This window comes from Rhamphochromis longiceps, linkage group LG19, assembly GCF_057381845.1.
Source record: "Rhamphochromis longiceps isolate RC_006_pf linkage group LG19, R_longiceps_female_GT1.1, whole genome shotgun sequence".
Lineage (NCBI taxonomy): Eukaryota > Metazoa > Chordata > Actinopteri > Cichliformes > Cichlidae > Rhamphochromis > Rhamphochromis longiceps.
Genome location: NC_140575.1, coordinates 34,138,892 through 34,153,517, shown reverse-complemented (window position 1 = coordinate 34,153,517; position 14,626 = coordinate 34,138,892). Strand labels below are relative to the sequence as shown.

At 44.1% G+C, this 14,626-nt stretch overlaps 1 protein-coding gene across 1 annotated transcript; it reads right to left on the bottom strand.

The window, feature by feature from the left end:
- Positions 1 to 4,920: 4,920 nt before the first annotated feature.
- On the bottom strand, positions 4,921 to 13,796 carry LOC146647239 (uncharacterized). The gene is made up of 2 exons (XM_085391249.1): positions 13,244 to 13,796; positions 4,921 to 7,405 (listed from the first exon to the last, which is right to left on the bottom strand). The coding sequence occupies exon 2, from the start codon at positions 7,110 to 7,112 to the stop codon at positions 5,598 to 5,600; it is 1,515 nt and encodes a 504-aa protein (XP_085247375.1). The 5' UTR covers positions 7,113 to 7,405; positions 13,244 to 13,796; the 3' UTR covers positions 4,921 to 5,597.
- Positions 13,797 to 14,626: the final 830 nt, after the last annotated feature.

Genomic DNA, 14,626 nt, shown 5'->3' with positions numbered 1-14,626 from the left:
CTTCATATCTGTACTGAACAGTCATATAAGATTAGTTAGTAAATAACAGTTAGCTAATGTTGTTCATGAGACTAAAGTCAGTGTAAATATGATATGGCCAATATAATAGTTATTATATTAATCATTATTAGTTATTACAGCAGTGAGTTTGAACTCTCAAATCAAATCACTTCTATTGTCACATCACATGTGCAGGTACACTGGGACAGCACATGTGAGTGAAATTCATGCGAGTGAACTCTGTGTCAAATACTGAGCTTCAGTAAAGATTCAAGTTGCAGTTATTTATATGTCCTATCACCTTAAATCTTCATTCAAAGACACTCAAGTATCTTTGACAGTGTATATATAGATGTATCATATATAAGAGACAAATATTGTTCGTTTAATTTGTTGGCATTACTAAATTTGTCTCAATGCTTACATATATGTGTAAAAAGAAAATGTGCGAGCTGTGATAACTGTTTCTGATAGAATGAAGAGTAGACGGATATATGAAATATTCCTTTATTGGGTGAGAAAATCAGACCATGTCATAACTGCTTTAAGTCATACAGAATAGACATCAGAGCCTTAAACAGGCTGACTTCTGCTAAATGGGTCAAACTGGGCAGAAAGTCTACAAACTAGGGCTGCACGATTTTGCATAAAATGAGAATCATGATTTTTTGGCTTAGAATTGAGATCACGATTCTCTCACAATTTTCTTTTCCAGTATAAATATTTATTACACATATTAACTGCACATCAACTTCGTAACAGTTGAGACTGAACATAAAAACAATAAATAAACATAAAAACAACAAATGTCTCACGTTTTGTTGTTGCTGCAAAATGTTGTACTGCTTGAAATTCCGTCTCCACCGTTGCTCGACGCTGCGTGTATAGAGCAGGTAGTGCAACAATAGAAAAAATAGTTGCGGGACGGCACTGTGTAGCGTTTGTCTAGGGTGTTGATCGTTTTCCTAAATCCCTCGTTTTGCACAGTGTTGATGGAGCCATATCTTTGGTCAGGTGATAAGTGATAGCCTCCGTAATTTCTTTGTGCCTGCGGGAGTTCGACGGGTATAGGGAAGCGCTGTATAAGGTTCCCGCTATTGATGTTTGGGTGGTTGACCGGGACGGATTTTCTCCTGTCACTTTCTCGTCATCCCTGACGTGCTCTCCGTTGTTTTTTCCCTGCTAATTTTAGCATCACACGGCACAGCTTCTGTATCACATGGTATAAGGCTCCGCCCTTGTCATTTGTTGAGCAGGAAGAGTGAGCGCTTGTTTTCATGCAGAGTACGTCCCGGATCAAAATGCGGTACAATCGTCGTCGTTGTCTTTTTTTTTTTTTTTTTTTTAATCGTTGTCATTTGGAAATGAGATCGCACATAAGTATGAATCGAGATCGCGATTTTCTAACGATTAATCGTGCAGCCCTACTACAAACGCATAACATCCTTACAGAATATGATGTAACACTATAGATCAACTTAGCTCAGAATATATAAAGCATATAAACAATTACAGCAATATGATGCAACAAACACAGCAGTGCTACTGATCCAAAATACTCAAAGCTTCATAGAACTGAAACAAACATTTATTTTTAGCTCCATTCTGCTGCTGATACATACTTTAGCTTTCTGAACATTAAACTTGTTGCTGCCTTTCATAGTGTGTAACTTGAAGGCCCTGAGTACTTTCTCCCACACTGAAAACACTGGGATGATCACATTATTTGAACATTACCTAATAAGACTGATTCAGGACAGACAGTTATGTTAAACTTTCCTAGCAGTCCTTCACAAACAGGGAACAGTGTGGAGGCCTATCTCCCCTCACCACACTCCCTGCCGGTGACTGATGCCCTCAGGGGCCGGTGCATTGGTGGTTCTTGGTGTCCGGGGCTGGCCGCTCAGGTATGTACCGGCTCACTCCCGGTGGCTACTTGGCGGGGCCTGGTGCCCGTTGCTCGGTCAGGCCTCTTCCGGGCAAAGGGGGGCCCTCGGGCCTCCGGCCTCTGGGTCTGCGACTCGGTTCACTCTGGCACAGCTGGCTGCCGGCAGAGCCAGCGGGCACGCCGGTGCAGCCCCCTCTAGCTTCTGCTCGGTGGCTACTGGGTGACCCCTCGTCTGGGGATCCTCAGCCCTTCCCATGAGGGTGGCACGGATGCCCCTCCGGTGGTCCTCCTTTAGCTCTCGCACTCTGGGGCCTCTGGATGTCTGGGGCCTGGATCTCCTCCATGCCTGCTTCATGCCCTGGGGGACGGGGCTATTGCTCTCTACATCCTCTAGCAGACCATTACATAGGGAAACCTTTTGAATACAAGCATGATCCACACAGGTATGCACACGGGTGTTCACTGTTCATAGACGTAAATTACACCTTTCTTGGCTGCTACTTCAAAGCACATTGTGCGCTGTCTGTCCTGCGTGCTGCACAACAACATTCAATATTTAGTATTTACTGCTGTTTACACTTAGCTAGATTAATGCGATGTTTTTTTTTTGCTTGTTTTCTATTCTTTCTCTCTCAACAGGTGATCCAGGAGATTTTTTTTCCCTTTCTCGCTGTTCCTCTCCCCTTCTGTTTTTCTTTTCCTTCCTCTTTCTTTCTCCCTTTCCTATCCCTCACTCATGTCTGTCCCGTCTGTAACAAGTGAAAATAAAATAAAATAAATAATAAAAACAAAGGTCGATTAAATGGACCAATACGGCAATGCCATGATGATCCATTTGGCAAAATAAATCCATTTGGTCTCCTTGTTGGTCTTCAGACAACAATTCTGACGGCTAAAGAACCAAATGGGACAGGCAAAAAAAAAAGAGAAAAAAAAGAGAGAAAGAAACAGAGAGAGAGTGCAGGACAGACAGACAGGTGACAGTCTCAGGTGTACACACTGCTACACAACAGCACCAGAGAAGCAGGATTTAGTGTTTGTGTTATTACGAGTGCTAAACAAGAAGAGTCCCAGATGGTACAGTGGACACATGTGTGACTGCTGTGATTAAAGCATCTTTCTTTCAGCTTAACGAGTGAACCGTCAGCTTGTTCAAACACACGTTAAAGTCCGTTTGGCTCGACACCACCGAACAGGGGCAGCAATATAACATAGCTCACATTAACAGTGCAGTGAATCCTGCTTGTGCCGTGATATTCAGGACTGCAAACCGAGCAGCATCACTCACTTTCAGCTTGTTGTGTTTGTGGATATATGACTGACTTTAATTATCCATAAAATCATCAGATTCTCTGTAAGATTAAGGTCGACTATTGAACGGCGTATATTTTAAAGTGAAGGCTTTAAAACAAAGTTGGTACTAACATCGCTAATGTTTGAAACTTTGCCGACCTGTGGCCAACAGTAATGATTTAATGTTCTTCGTTATTAAACGTTTGCACGTAAATAAGTGACACAATTCAGTATTTACTTTTAAAAGTTTACTCTTCGGCTGCCTCGCTTCAGCTGTCCGCTTTTTTTTCTGCAAAATTATCCACACCCATCGCCGCGCTATAAAGTCTGGGATATGTTTGAAGGATACACCAACTCATCCTTAAAATTCAGGGAAATAAGGACTCATTTGAGGGCCGCATTTTGAGCAACCTTCGAATTGGGACAGCCTCTGTCTCGTCACTGTGACGTAATCAGCCTTAAAATGCAGCCTTTGAGGCAGCAGACCCTGAATTGGGATACAGCAAACATGTCTTGAAGTTCTCCAGAGTCCTGGTAATGAACTAATCACTTGATTCAGGTGTGCTGACCCAGGGTGAGATCTAAAACCTGCAGGACACCGGCCCTTGAGTCCTAGAGTTCCCGACCCCTGCACTAAGTCGAGACCTGGAAAGCTGAAACTTGGATAATCAGTGTCTGTGTTCACTCGATTACAAAAGAACTAAGTTGGTAAGGAAAAGACACATGACAGAAAGACAGGCGGGTTGATGGATGGATAACTTGATGGATGGATTACATAACACAACGTAAGCACATCTACAGATGTGAACACAGGTCACATGATCCCAGCAGTCATGTGAACACAGCCTGGCATAAACTCTTTTTTAAAAAAAAGAGGTCCCAGTGTGAGTAATCCGTCCAGTGTGCCCGGTAGTCCATGGTTATGCTCAGGTTTACTGCGTGAACTGGGGCTCATCTCACGCAGCATTACAGGTATTAACCTAATCCAGCCACAGATGTGTTTCTCCAGCTGTCTCTGTTTCACTGCAGAGCCGCTGCATCACTGCTCCGCTTTTTCAGAGTAACCCAGGCACAGGTCATATGATGCAGCTCTGCTCACTGCCCATTGGTCCAGATTTGCTGCAGAAAGAGAGAGATGAGAGTGGGGTGAACAAGGAAGTAAAGTCACTCTTCTTCGTCTGTTTCATTCAGCAAACTTGCAGTGCTCCCTGCAGCACTGTCAGGGTGAGCGCTGCACTTTTCGGTTTACGTGTTTGTACCTCAGCTGCTGCTTCATTATTAATAAATGATGACTAAATCAGACCAATATCAAATTCAAATTCAAAATTCAAATTTTTATTTGTCACGTACACAGTCATACACAGTACGATATGCAGTGAAATGCTTAGACAACTGCTTGTGACCTAAAGACAAAAAAGGAAAAGGCTATGAATAAGATAGGAAATAAATTTAAAAAAATTAAAAAGTGTAAATTTAACTAGGAAGGAATAAAATATAAAAAATTAAGGTTAAAAATGAAATAACTGAACAACACAAATTAGAATGAAGGGTAATTTTAACTGGGAAAGAATAAGATAAAATATATAAATTAAAGTTGAAAATAAAATAACTGTACAACAAAATACACAATACACAGTATAGAACTATATAAGAAGTGATAGGTTTGTAACATAAACCTATTCGCTGGAACGTTAAGGACAATCTGCTACGCAGCAAAAGCAAGACTCAAGGCACCAAAGTTCTCTGGTTACTCATGCATGAGGGAGACCTGGCTGGAGCCAAGCGTCGTTCCACCACTTGACCACTGTCAGACTCTCAGCCAGGTTTCCCCACAGCACTCCTTTTATTGTGGTTACATGAATATGCATAGGGTCATTAACATATAACATCTTACATAGGTATACATGTGAACAAAGAATACTGTGTGTGTGTGTGTGTGTGTGTGTGTGTGTGTGTGTGTGTGTGTGTGTGTGTCAAAGGTCATATAACAACATGAAAGCACGAAGGCAATCATCCTTGGTCAGGAAGAGGGTAGACTAGACCCCCCCCGGTAAGGAAGTCCAGCAGTTCATCTAAACAGAAAAGCACTTAGACTAAAACAAATGTAGCTACGTTAATCCTACCATAAAACAATAAAACAAGATGCGACCTCTTCCCATGCCCCCAAGATGCAGGTGTGCATTCCAGTGTGGAATACACACCAAGCCTCTGTAGCCTGTTAAAGATCACACAACTTATCACTACACAATTGATTATACACCTCTAAGCATATATGATTAAATGTTTCCTAATACAAATGACAATAATAAAATCTAAACCCAACATCACCACCCTGTATTGTCATTTTTTAAGGCTATACGGCATATATATCTTCAGCTCTACACCACTTGTCAACATTTTCAGTGCAGGCTTCATTTCATACACACATATTAGCCTTAGCATCCATGTCACTCTGCTGCAACAGTATGTAATTGGTAAAGGTGTTAGCAATCATTTTATTCACCATCGATCTTACACATGGCAAAATGCAACCTGTAAACAAGCAAAGCAATGCCAATAATGTAAGAATGGGAGTCAAAAACCGTAAGAACATATTCCACCATGGTCCAGATGTCAACCAGGCTATCCAGCCTTGTGACGCATCTCCTCCTGATGTGTGGTCTGCCACATATTTCTGCAGAGCAGTTAAGTTCTGCAGTGCCTCATAGATGTCTCCTCCAGTCGTATATCCATCCGGAATAAACGTACAACACGTCTCTCCAATCAGCTTACACACTCCTCCTTGTGATGCTGTTATCAAGTCTAGGGTCAGCCTGTTTTGCAGTACCATCGTTCTGATGGCCTGTTGCTCCTCCGCTAAGGCTGTTCCCAGAGTCTTAGTGAGATTAATGTGTCGCAGTAGGGCATATCGGTTGATCTCCACATGATCCCGCACCTCTGCAACTCCGATGTTTGGGATCAAACTTTGGAAGAACTTAGCCCCTCCACTCCAAATGCGGAATTCTCGCGGCACTCCAGTGTCTACTGTCACTCCAAACGAGTCAGGTGAGGCTAAATTCACCTCACGCTTCTGTCGGTTGCTAGGGTGATGTTCAACTCTGTCCATGAAGAAGACATGATCGGATAACTTCACCACGGCACACAATCCTCCCCATCCCTCAGGGAGTGATAGATAGGCTTTATGTCCACACAGGAAATACCAATCAGCCAAAACTCTTGTTCCTTTACTGCTCGGCACCGTCCTTGAACATCCTGTCCACTTCTGACTCTTTGCCTTTACTGGTATCCTGTAAGCCCGGTTGGACTTGCATTCAGTCCTCCTTAATGTCAAGTTCTCAGCGCACTTTGCATCGGTCAAGCATTTCATACACCTGCTCTCATCCTCTGGAGGGCAGTAGGTGTATATGTATCCACATAAGTGAAGCGGCAACTCCCCCACTGACAATGATCCATTGTTCATCACACACAACGGCAATTGGGCTGTATTCAGCTTGTTCAGCAATATTATGTCCGGCAGTGGGTCTGACACTTGAGGCCAGGCCAATAAGTCAGTTTGCTCAGAACAATTCATGTTTAGAAGTGGTGACTTACTCCAGGTGATGTTCAGAGGTGTACTGTAATTGGCCTGGGACCAGAGGACTCTGTTGCCAGGATGAGTTGCTAAGCCCAACAGACACCAACTCCTGTCCTTTGATATGCTGTACGGCCACAGTCCAGATGTATATGCGGATAACGGCATATGAGCACACACATAGCAGTCTGTCCTATTGTTCAAGTGAGCAGTTGTATTCATAAACTGCCACCAAAAGTTTGTAGAATAGCCATGAGGGTATTGGGTGTGGTTTCCTTGAACATACAGGGTCTCCACAGCTGACCATGATGACATCAAAGCCATTACACCCAGCAGGGTAGACAACACTTTACCAGCCATTCTGATGAGTACCTGTGGCTCAGTTGGTTTCTTCACCGGATTGAGACGAGGGGCCCTGGAGGCTTTCCCCCCCCCTTTGTACCCGGTCTTCCTGCCACTTACTCCGAGCTGGCCTGGATGTGTGTCACCTTCTTGCAGTGGCTTTGGTGTATCCAGGTGGGTCGTTGTGCAATTTTCACAGCTGTCGGTGTTGTCAGCAGAGCCTGGTATGGTCCGTCCCACCGTGGCTTTGACCAGCACTTCCTCTTTATGACCTTTATCAGCACCCAGTCCCCTGGCTTCAGACGTTCTTCCTGTACAGAAACAGAATCATCTGGCAGATTATTTGCACTCATGACTTCTTTGCTTTTCAGCATTTTAATCATCCAGTCTGCTAGTGTGTTTTCTTCTTCTGCTTTATCATTATCATTACAGAACACTGGAACTCTAAATGGCCTGCCATATATTATTTCAAAAGGCGTTAGGCCATTATCAGTTGGCGTGATTCTCATATACATTTTCACTAGCTCAATGCAGTCTACCCATGTTCTGCCTGTTTCCTCCATTGTTTTCCTGAGTCTCAGCTTTACTGTGCCATTAGTCCTTTCAACCAGCCCTGCACTCTGGGGGTGATATGAGCAGTGCGTTTTCAGTGTTATCCCCAGATGTTGTGACATTTTCTCAATTACTTCATTCACAAAATGAGGACCATTGTCACTGTAAATAGTCTGGGGGATCCCATGCTCTGGGATCACATTTTTGCATATTACTTTAGCCACTGAAATAGCATCTGCTTTCTTAGTGGGGACAACTTCTACCCACTTTGAGAACGGGCACACAATTACCAGGCAGTACCTGTAGGTGTTACAGTTAGACAACTCAATGAAATCCATATGGATTACTTCAAATGGGTAGCTGGGTCTGGGAAACCTTCCTCGTTTTGGTCTAAGGTTCCCCTGAGCATTATGTTTACAACATATCAAACATGCTTTACAAAAATGTTTTGAATAAGCATTGAATCCCAGTGTGAAAAACTGCCGTTCAACTGCTGCTACCATTTGAGTTGTCGAGACGTGGCAGAGTCCATGACTCAAAATTGCAGCAGTCCTATATAGGTTCTTAGGCAATATAGGTTTATCACAAAGATAGTAGACATCACCTCTCAGGCTTGCTCCTTTAGTGAGCCACAGCTGTTTCTCAGCTGGAGGTGAGTGTGACTGCATGTCTGCCAGCACATCATGTGTGATGGGCATAGTTTGCTCCTGTGCCGCCAGAATATGAACCCCATGTGTTCCAAGGGCTGCTTCCTTTGCAATTTTGTCTGCAAAGGCGTTGCCCAGTACAATGGGGTCAGTGCCACGTGTGTGTGCTGCACATTTGCAAACTGCAACTTTACTAGGCAGTAAGACTGCTTTCAACAGGGCCTGCAACAATGTCGCATGCTCCACAGGTTTCCCTGTTGAAGTTGTCATGCCTCGTCTTGACCACTGAGCGGCAAAGAAATGAAGTGTAGCATATGCATACTGACTGTCTGTATATATAGTCACTGCCTGCCCTTCAGCTGCTTTACAGGCTTCCGTCAGAGCCACTATCTCAGCTGCTTGGGCAGACATGGAATGTGATAACTGCCCAGCACGGATGACCTGCACATCATCCACAACAGCAAAGCCTGTTTTAGTCTTTCCCTCCGCTGTTTTAAAACTGGAACCATCAACAAACCAAATCTTGCCCTCAGTGAGTGGTATGTCCGTTAAATCACTTCTAGGTTTACACTGTGTTTCCACATGCTCACTACACACATGTGGTGTACCCTCCTCCTCTGTGGGCAACAATGTAGAGGGATTCAAGGTAGTACACCGCTTAATAGTTATGTGTGGCTGGGAGAGCAACAGTGACATTAAAGACAAGTGTCTGGCAGGTGACAAGAATGTCATTTTAGTCTGCAGCAATAAAACATCAACCTCATGTGGGACCAGCAGGGTCAAAGGGTGAAACAAAACAATTTCACCAGAACACTTTACGGCTTCAGCGGCTGCACACACAGATCGCACACAGTGAGGTAAGGCACAAGCCACAGGATCCAGCCTCTTAGAATAATAAGCTACTGGCTTCATGCCACCTCCACATTTTTGTGCTAACATGGATGTCATAAAATGTCCTTTACAGTCAACAGTTTGAACAAAAGGCTTGTTATAATCTGGAAGCCCTAGAACCGATGCTCCTGTCAGCATCTGTTTCAGCGTGCACAAAGCTTGCTCCCCCTCAGGGGTCCAACTTAAACTTTCTGACATAGCCAAAGGCTTACTGTACATCATATCTAATAATGGCTGCGCAATTTCAGAGTAATGGGGCATCCACGATCGACAGAAATTTAGCAACCCTAGGAATTGCATCATGTGTTTCTTTGTCACTGGCCTAGGTGCTGCCAAGATAGCTGTTTTCCTCTCTGGGTGTATGCTTTTCCCTGCTGCACTAAGCAGATGTCCTAAAAATTTCACTTCTGTCTTTACCCACTGTAGCTTTGAAAGTGAGGCCTTATTACCTGTCTCAGCTAAGTGAGTCAGCAATGCCAATGATATGTCTTTGCAGTTCTTCTCTGAATTGGATGCAATTAAAATGTCATCGACATATACCAACATCTGTGAATGTGATGGAATCACAAAATCAGACAGACAATTTGTAATATTCTGTGTGAAAATTGTAGGACTATCACAAAAACCTTGCGGCAGTCTGGTGTATGTGTATTTTTTGCCTTGATACGTGAAACCAAACCAGCCTTGCGAATTCTCATGTACTGGTATGGAAAAGAAAGCATTACTTAAATCTACCACGGTGAAGTGTGTCATGTCTGGTTTAAGCTGATTTAATAAGGTGTGGGGGTCGGGGACGCATGGAGCTATACTCTCCACTGCTTGATTTACAGCTCTTAAATCTTGAATCATGCGCCACGACTGTGAATCAGCCTTTCTAACTGGGAAGATGGGTGTGTTACATGCTGCTTGTGGAGCTTCAACTAGTATCCCTGCCTTAATCATATCCTCTATTACTGGTTTAATGCCTTCTACTGCATCAGGCTTTAAGGGATATTGTTTCACTCTTGGCCTAAAAGACGTTTTGGGTTTTATAACTACTGGACTCGCTGTTGTTATTAACCCCACATCAGTCTTCCCAGTAGACCAGAGCTTCTCTGGGACCTGTTTAAGCTCCGGGTGATCTTTGACATCTACAACATATCATTCTGCTGTGTCATTCTCACTCCCCTTTAAATGTGTTTGTGGTGTAGTGTGTGTCACCCATCCCAGCTTTTTACGAAAGATGCTGTGCTGGATGTCTGTCTCCCAACCCCCTCCAGCTTGCTGCCACATTCTAACACTCTCCCCCTGTCTCACCAAAGATGCTAAGTCTGTCCACTCGGCTGTGACACTCTTTGTCAGTGAAATGTGTGGTGTTTGCCCTGTAAAGAGTTGTTGTGCAGCTTCAGAAAGGATCACACTACATCCAGCCATGGTTTCACCATCAGTATATATCGCTTTTATGGTGATTCTCTGTGGCCCTAATTTCAGCACTTTATCTGTGTAGGCCTCATCAGGCCCAGGCATGGTCTTAAATCTCAGTGTGACATGCAAATCATCTGGTGGCTGTATGTCATGGCTAGTTGTCAACATTTCCTCAGCTGCAGCTAACAGTTTACAGTTTATTTGATCAGGTCTGGAGGCCGACAGGTCAAGTGTCCAGTAATAATGCAAATCCCCACTGCCCTGATGAACCATTGTCTCAGCAGTTTCACCTTTTCCTGCAGCTATCATCCCAATGGATGTTGGAATTATTGAAATTCCAAGTTTCATCATCATATCTCTTCCCAAGAGGTTCACCGGACAAGTTGGGCACATTACAACTGAACTCTGAACTGCCTCTCCTGTGGTAGGATCTCTAATCCAGACTGGTTTAGAGATTCTATGCTGATTTAACTGACCATTTGCAGACTTCACATAAATTGTGCCATTTGAAGGGTCAACTCCTGACACATGATCTTTTAAAACAGTTTTATCTGCACCTGAATCACACAGAAATTGAACAGTTTTGCCTTGCACAGTTAACGTGCGAACTGGTTTTACTTCTTTCCCTGACAGATTTAACAATACTTCAGTCAAATCTAGAGTCTGAAACACAGGCTGTTGTAAATTCTGGCAAAGTAAGGGATCATTTGTACATGTATGTGTGTTAGCAGTGTCAACAGGTGCTAGTCATTTATTATAATAAGGGTTTCTTTGATCAGGGCGTTTATACTCTTCAGGCACGCGATCAGGACACTCCCTTGCGTGATGGCCCATTTCCCCACATGCATAGCACTTATCATCTCTTTTACCACGGTTATCCTGGGGTCGCCATGGGCCTCTACCTCTCCTATTCCTGCCTCTGTTTTGCCCTCTTCCAGCCTGTCCCTGAAACAAAATTTCATCTACTAAAAAGGCAGCGGCCTCAGTGTTTTGTGACTTCTTTTTTTTATTTTTAATAACTTCCTGTGCATGGCGGGCCCAGTTCATGCATTCAACGGACCCATCAGTGTTCTGATTGACATTTTGTTTCCTGATGAGAGCAGCAATTCGTGGATGGAAGCCATTCATCAAAGCATGTTTTAACTGCTGCTGATATGGGCTGGCCTTCTCTGCACTCTCTTCAACGCCACTATGTTCTTTGAAAACTTCCTCTATTCTTGCCCTGAACTCATGAACATCCTCTCCTTCCTTCTGAATGCATTGGGCAATTTTGTTGTAATCTACAGAAGCTTTAAAGGTATTTCTAAGACGCTCATAAACCCCGTCAACTTGGCCTCTTAAATTTGCATGGCCATAGGGTAGGACGGTATTACCATCCCTCCCTGTGTAGGTGCCTCGCACCCGAGCCCAGTTATATGTGAGACACTTCTTAAAGGTGGCTTCTGTTTCCTGACCGTTTAAACGATACGAGGAGCAGAGTTGCTTGTGTCGGGCGATAAATTCATCAACATTAGTCAACGGGTTTCCTAAATCTTTACATGCCTCTGCACATTCAGATTCAGTCCATGGCCTGTAAACACAAATAACACGGCTTCGGTCATCCTCAACACCAAAATGGGGATTCGCGACCTCCACCATGGGAAAGGTATCATGGAAAGGGGAGGCAGGCATAGCAGATGCACTCGCCTCATGGCTTTTAGATTTGGATCTAGTGTTATAAGGACTTAAATATTTTGCTGCGGCATCCCCAAACTCCAGCCGTACTCTGTCCTCCTCCTCTCTCTCTCTCTTCTCCTGCTCCTGCTTTTCTTCCTCCTCTCTGACCTCTCTCTCTCTCTCTAATGCTGCTCTACGCTGTTGGTCCTTTAACGTCAGCACCACTGAAGTAGACCCCACCATTTCATCTTCAGGTTTCACAGCTAATGCCTGCAAAGCTGCTCTCTTTGCATTCACTGCCTCCTGTCTTTTCTGCGCCTGCTCTAACCACAATTTAGCGGACGCCAGTTGTAACTCTCGCTCCTGTTTCAATTTCCCTGTCGCACAGGCTGCTTTCACTGTCAACTGGTCTACTAACATTTGACATTGTCCTACAACCAATTTACCTTCAAAATCATATTTCTTGCGCCAATGTCCTAAATACTTTGTGCTACCGGGAGCGAATTTCATCATAAACTTCTCGTCACCCTCTGGCACACTCTTGGTAGCTTGGGAACCCATAATAACAACAACAACAACAACAACAATAACAACAACAACAACAACTGCTGACATCACAGACCACGTGCTCTGCTCTGCACGCACTCATACAAACACACTCACACAACAACAAAAAATTAACACGAAATAGGCCTATCGTCCAGCACAAATGGACTCCGCGGAACTTCTCAACACCCCACTGAGCGGTGGAGGACTCACTACAGTACCCCACACAGCGGTCTGTATTTCGCCCCACTAAGACGGCGAACCAAAAAAAGTTCGAACTGCGCAACTCTGCGACTTAATGCTTCTGTACAAAAAAACCCCACTGAGCGGCTTTGTACATCGCCCCACTTAGACGGCGAATTTTAGCCCCACTAAGCGGCCACGGACAACACCCCACTGAGCGGTGAAGACGTAATTATAGCTATAAACTCTTTTTTTTTTTTTTTTTCTTACTTGGAGTTGCTTATTGCGTGTAGCGTCAGTCCCGAATCCCATCAATCGCCATCCATCGAGGAGAAAAAAACAGACGGCTAATCCACCGGCCCGATGACGAATTCTCACGCCTCAGGACTTTGTTGCAGGACCTCTATAAGTCCTGGCTGACGTCAGTCTTTCGGTGTGTCTCTTTTCCCCTCGGTGAACGTCGACTCCAGGGATCCGGCTCTCGAAGGACCAATTAATGATAGGTTTGTAACATAAACCTATTCGCTGGAACGTTAAGGACAATCTGCTACGCAGCAAAAGCAAGACTCAAGGCACCAAAGTTCTCTGGTTACTCATGCATGAGGGAGACCTGGCTGGAGCCAAGCGTCGTTCCACCACTTGACCACTGTCAGACTCTCAGCCAGGTTTCCCCACAGCACTCCTTTTATTGTGGTTACATGAATATGCATAGGGTCATTAACATATAACATCTTACATAGGTATACATGTGAACAAAGAATACTGTGTGTGTGTGTGTGTGTGTGTGTGTGTGTGTGTGTGTCAAAGGTCATATAACAACATGAAAGCACGAAGGCAATCATCCTTGGTCAGGAAGAGGGTAGACTAGACCCCCCCCGGTAAGGAAGTCCAGCAGTTCATCTAAACAGAAAAGCACTTAGACTAAAACAAATGTAGCTACGTTAATCCTACCATAAAACAATAAAACAAGATGCGACCTCTTCCCATGCCCCCAAGATGCAGGTGTGCATTCCAGTGTGGAATACACACCAAGCCTCTGTAGCCTGTTAAAGATCACACAACTTATCACTACACAATTGATTATACACCTCTAAGCATATATGATTAAATGTTTCCTAATACAAATGACAATAATAAAATCTAAACCCAACAAGAAGTATGAGGAAATATAAATAAATAAATAAATAAATATATACACAATAACAGCAGCTGTACAAGTATTAACTGGAAATGAAGAATATAATGTCCAGTGTTGTGCAATCCACATTATGTCTTGTGCAGTGCAAATATGCTTAAAGTGATTTTAGTGATGAAGTGAAAACAATGTCCAGAAAGTCCAGTGTGTGTGTGTAAGAACTATATGTGTGGGTCAGTACTGTGTGGTGGTGTGATTGAGAGACCGTATCGCCTGCGGGAAGAAGCTCCTCCTCAGTCTCTCTGTGTTGGTCTTCAGGGAGCGGAATCGCTTTCCTGACCTCAACAGAGAGAACAGTCTGTTGTTGGGATGGCTGAGGTCCTTCACGATCTTCCTGGCCTTGGTCCAGCACCGCCTGCTGTAGATTGAGTGCAGGTCAGGGAGCTCGGAGCGGATGGTGCGCTCAGCTGACCGCACAACCCTCTGTAGAGCTCATCTGTCTTGCATGGTGCTGTTCC

Excerpts from the sequence above, each read along its gene's own strand:
- LOC146647239 (XM_085391249.1), bottom strand. The coding sequence starts at position 7,112 with ATGGCTGGTAAAGTGTTGTCTACCCTGCTGGGTGTAATGGCTTTGATG.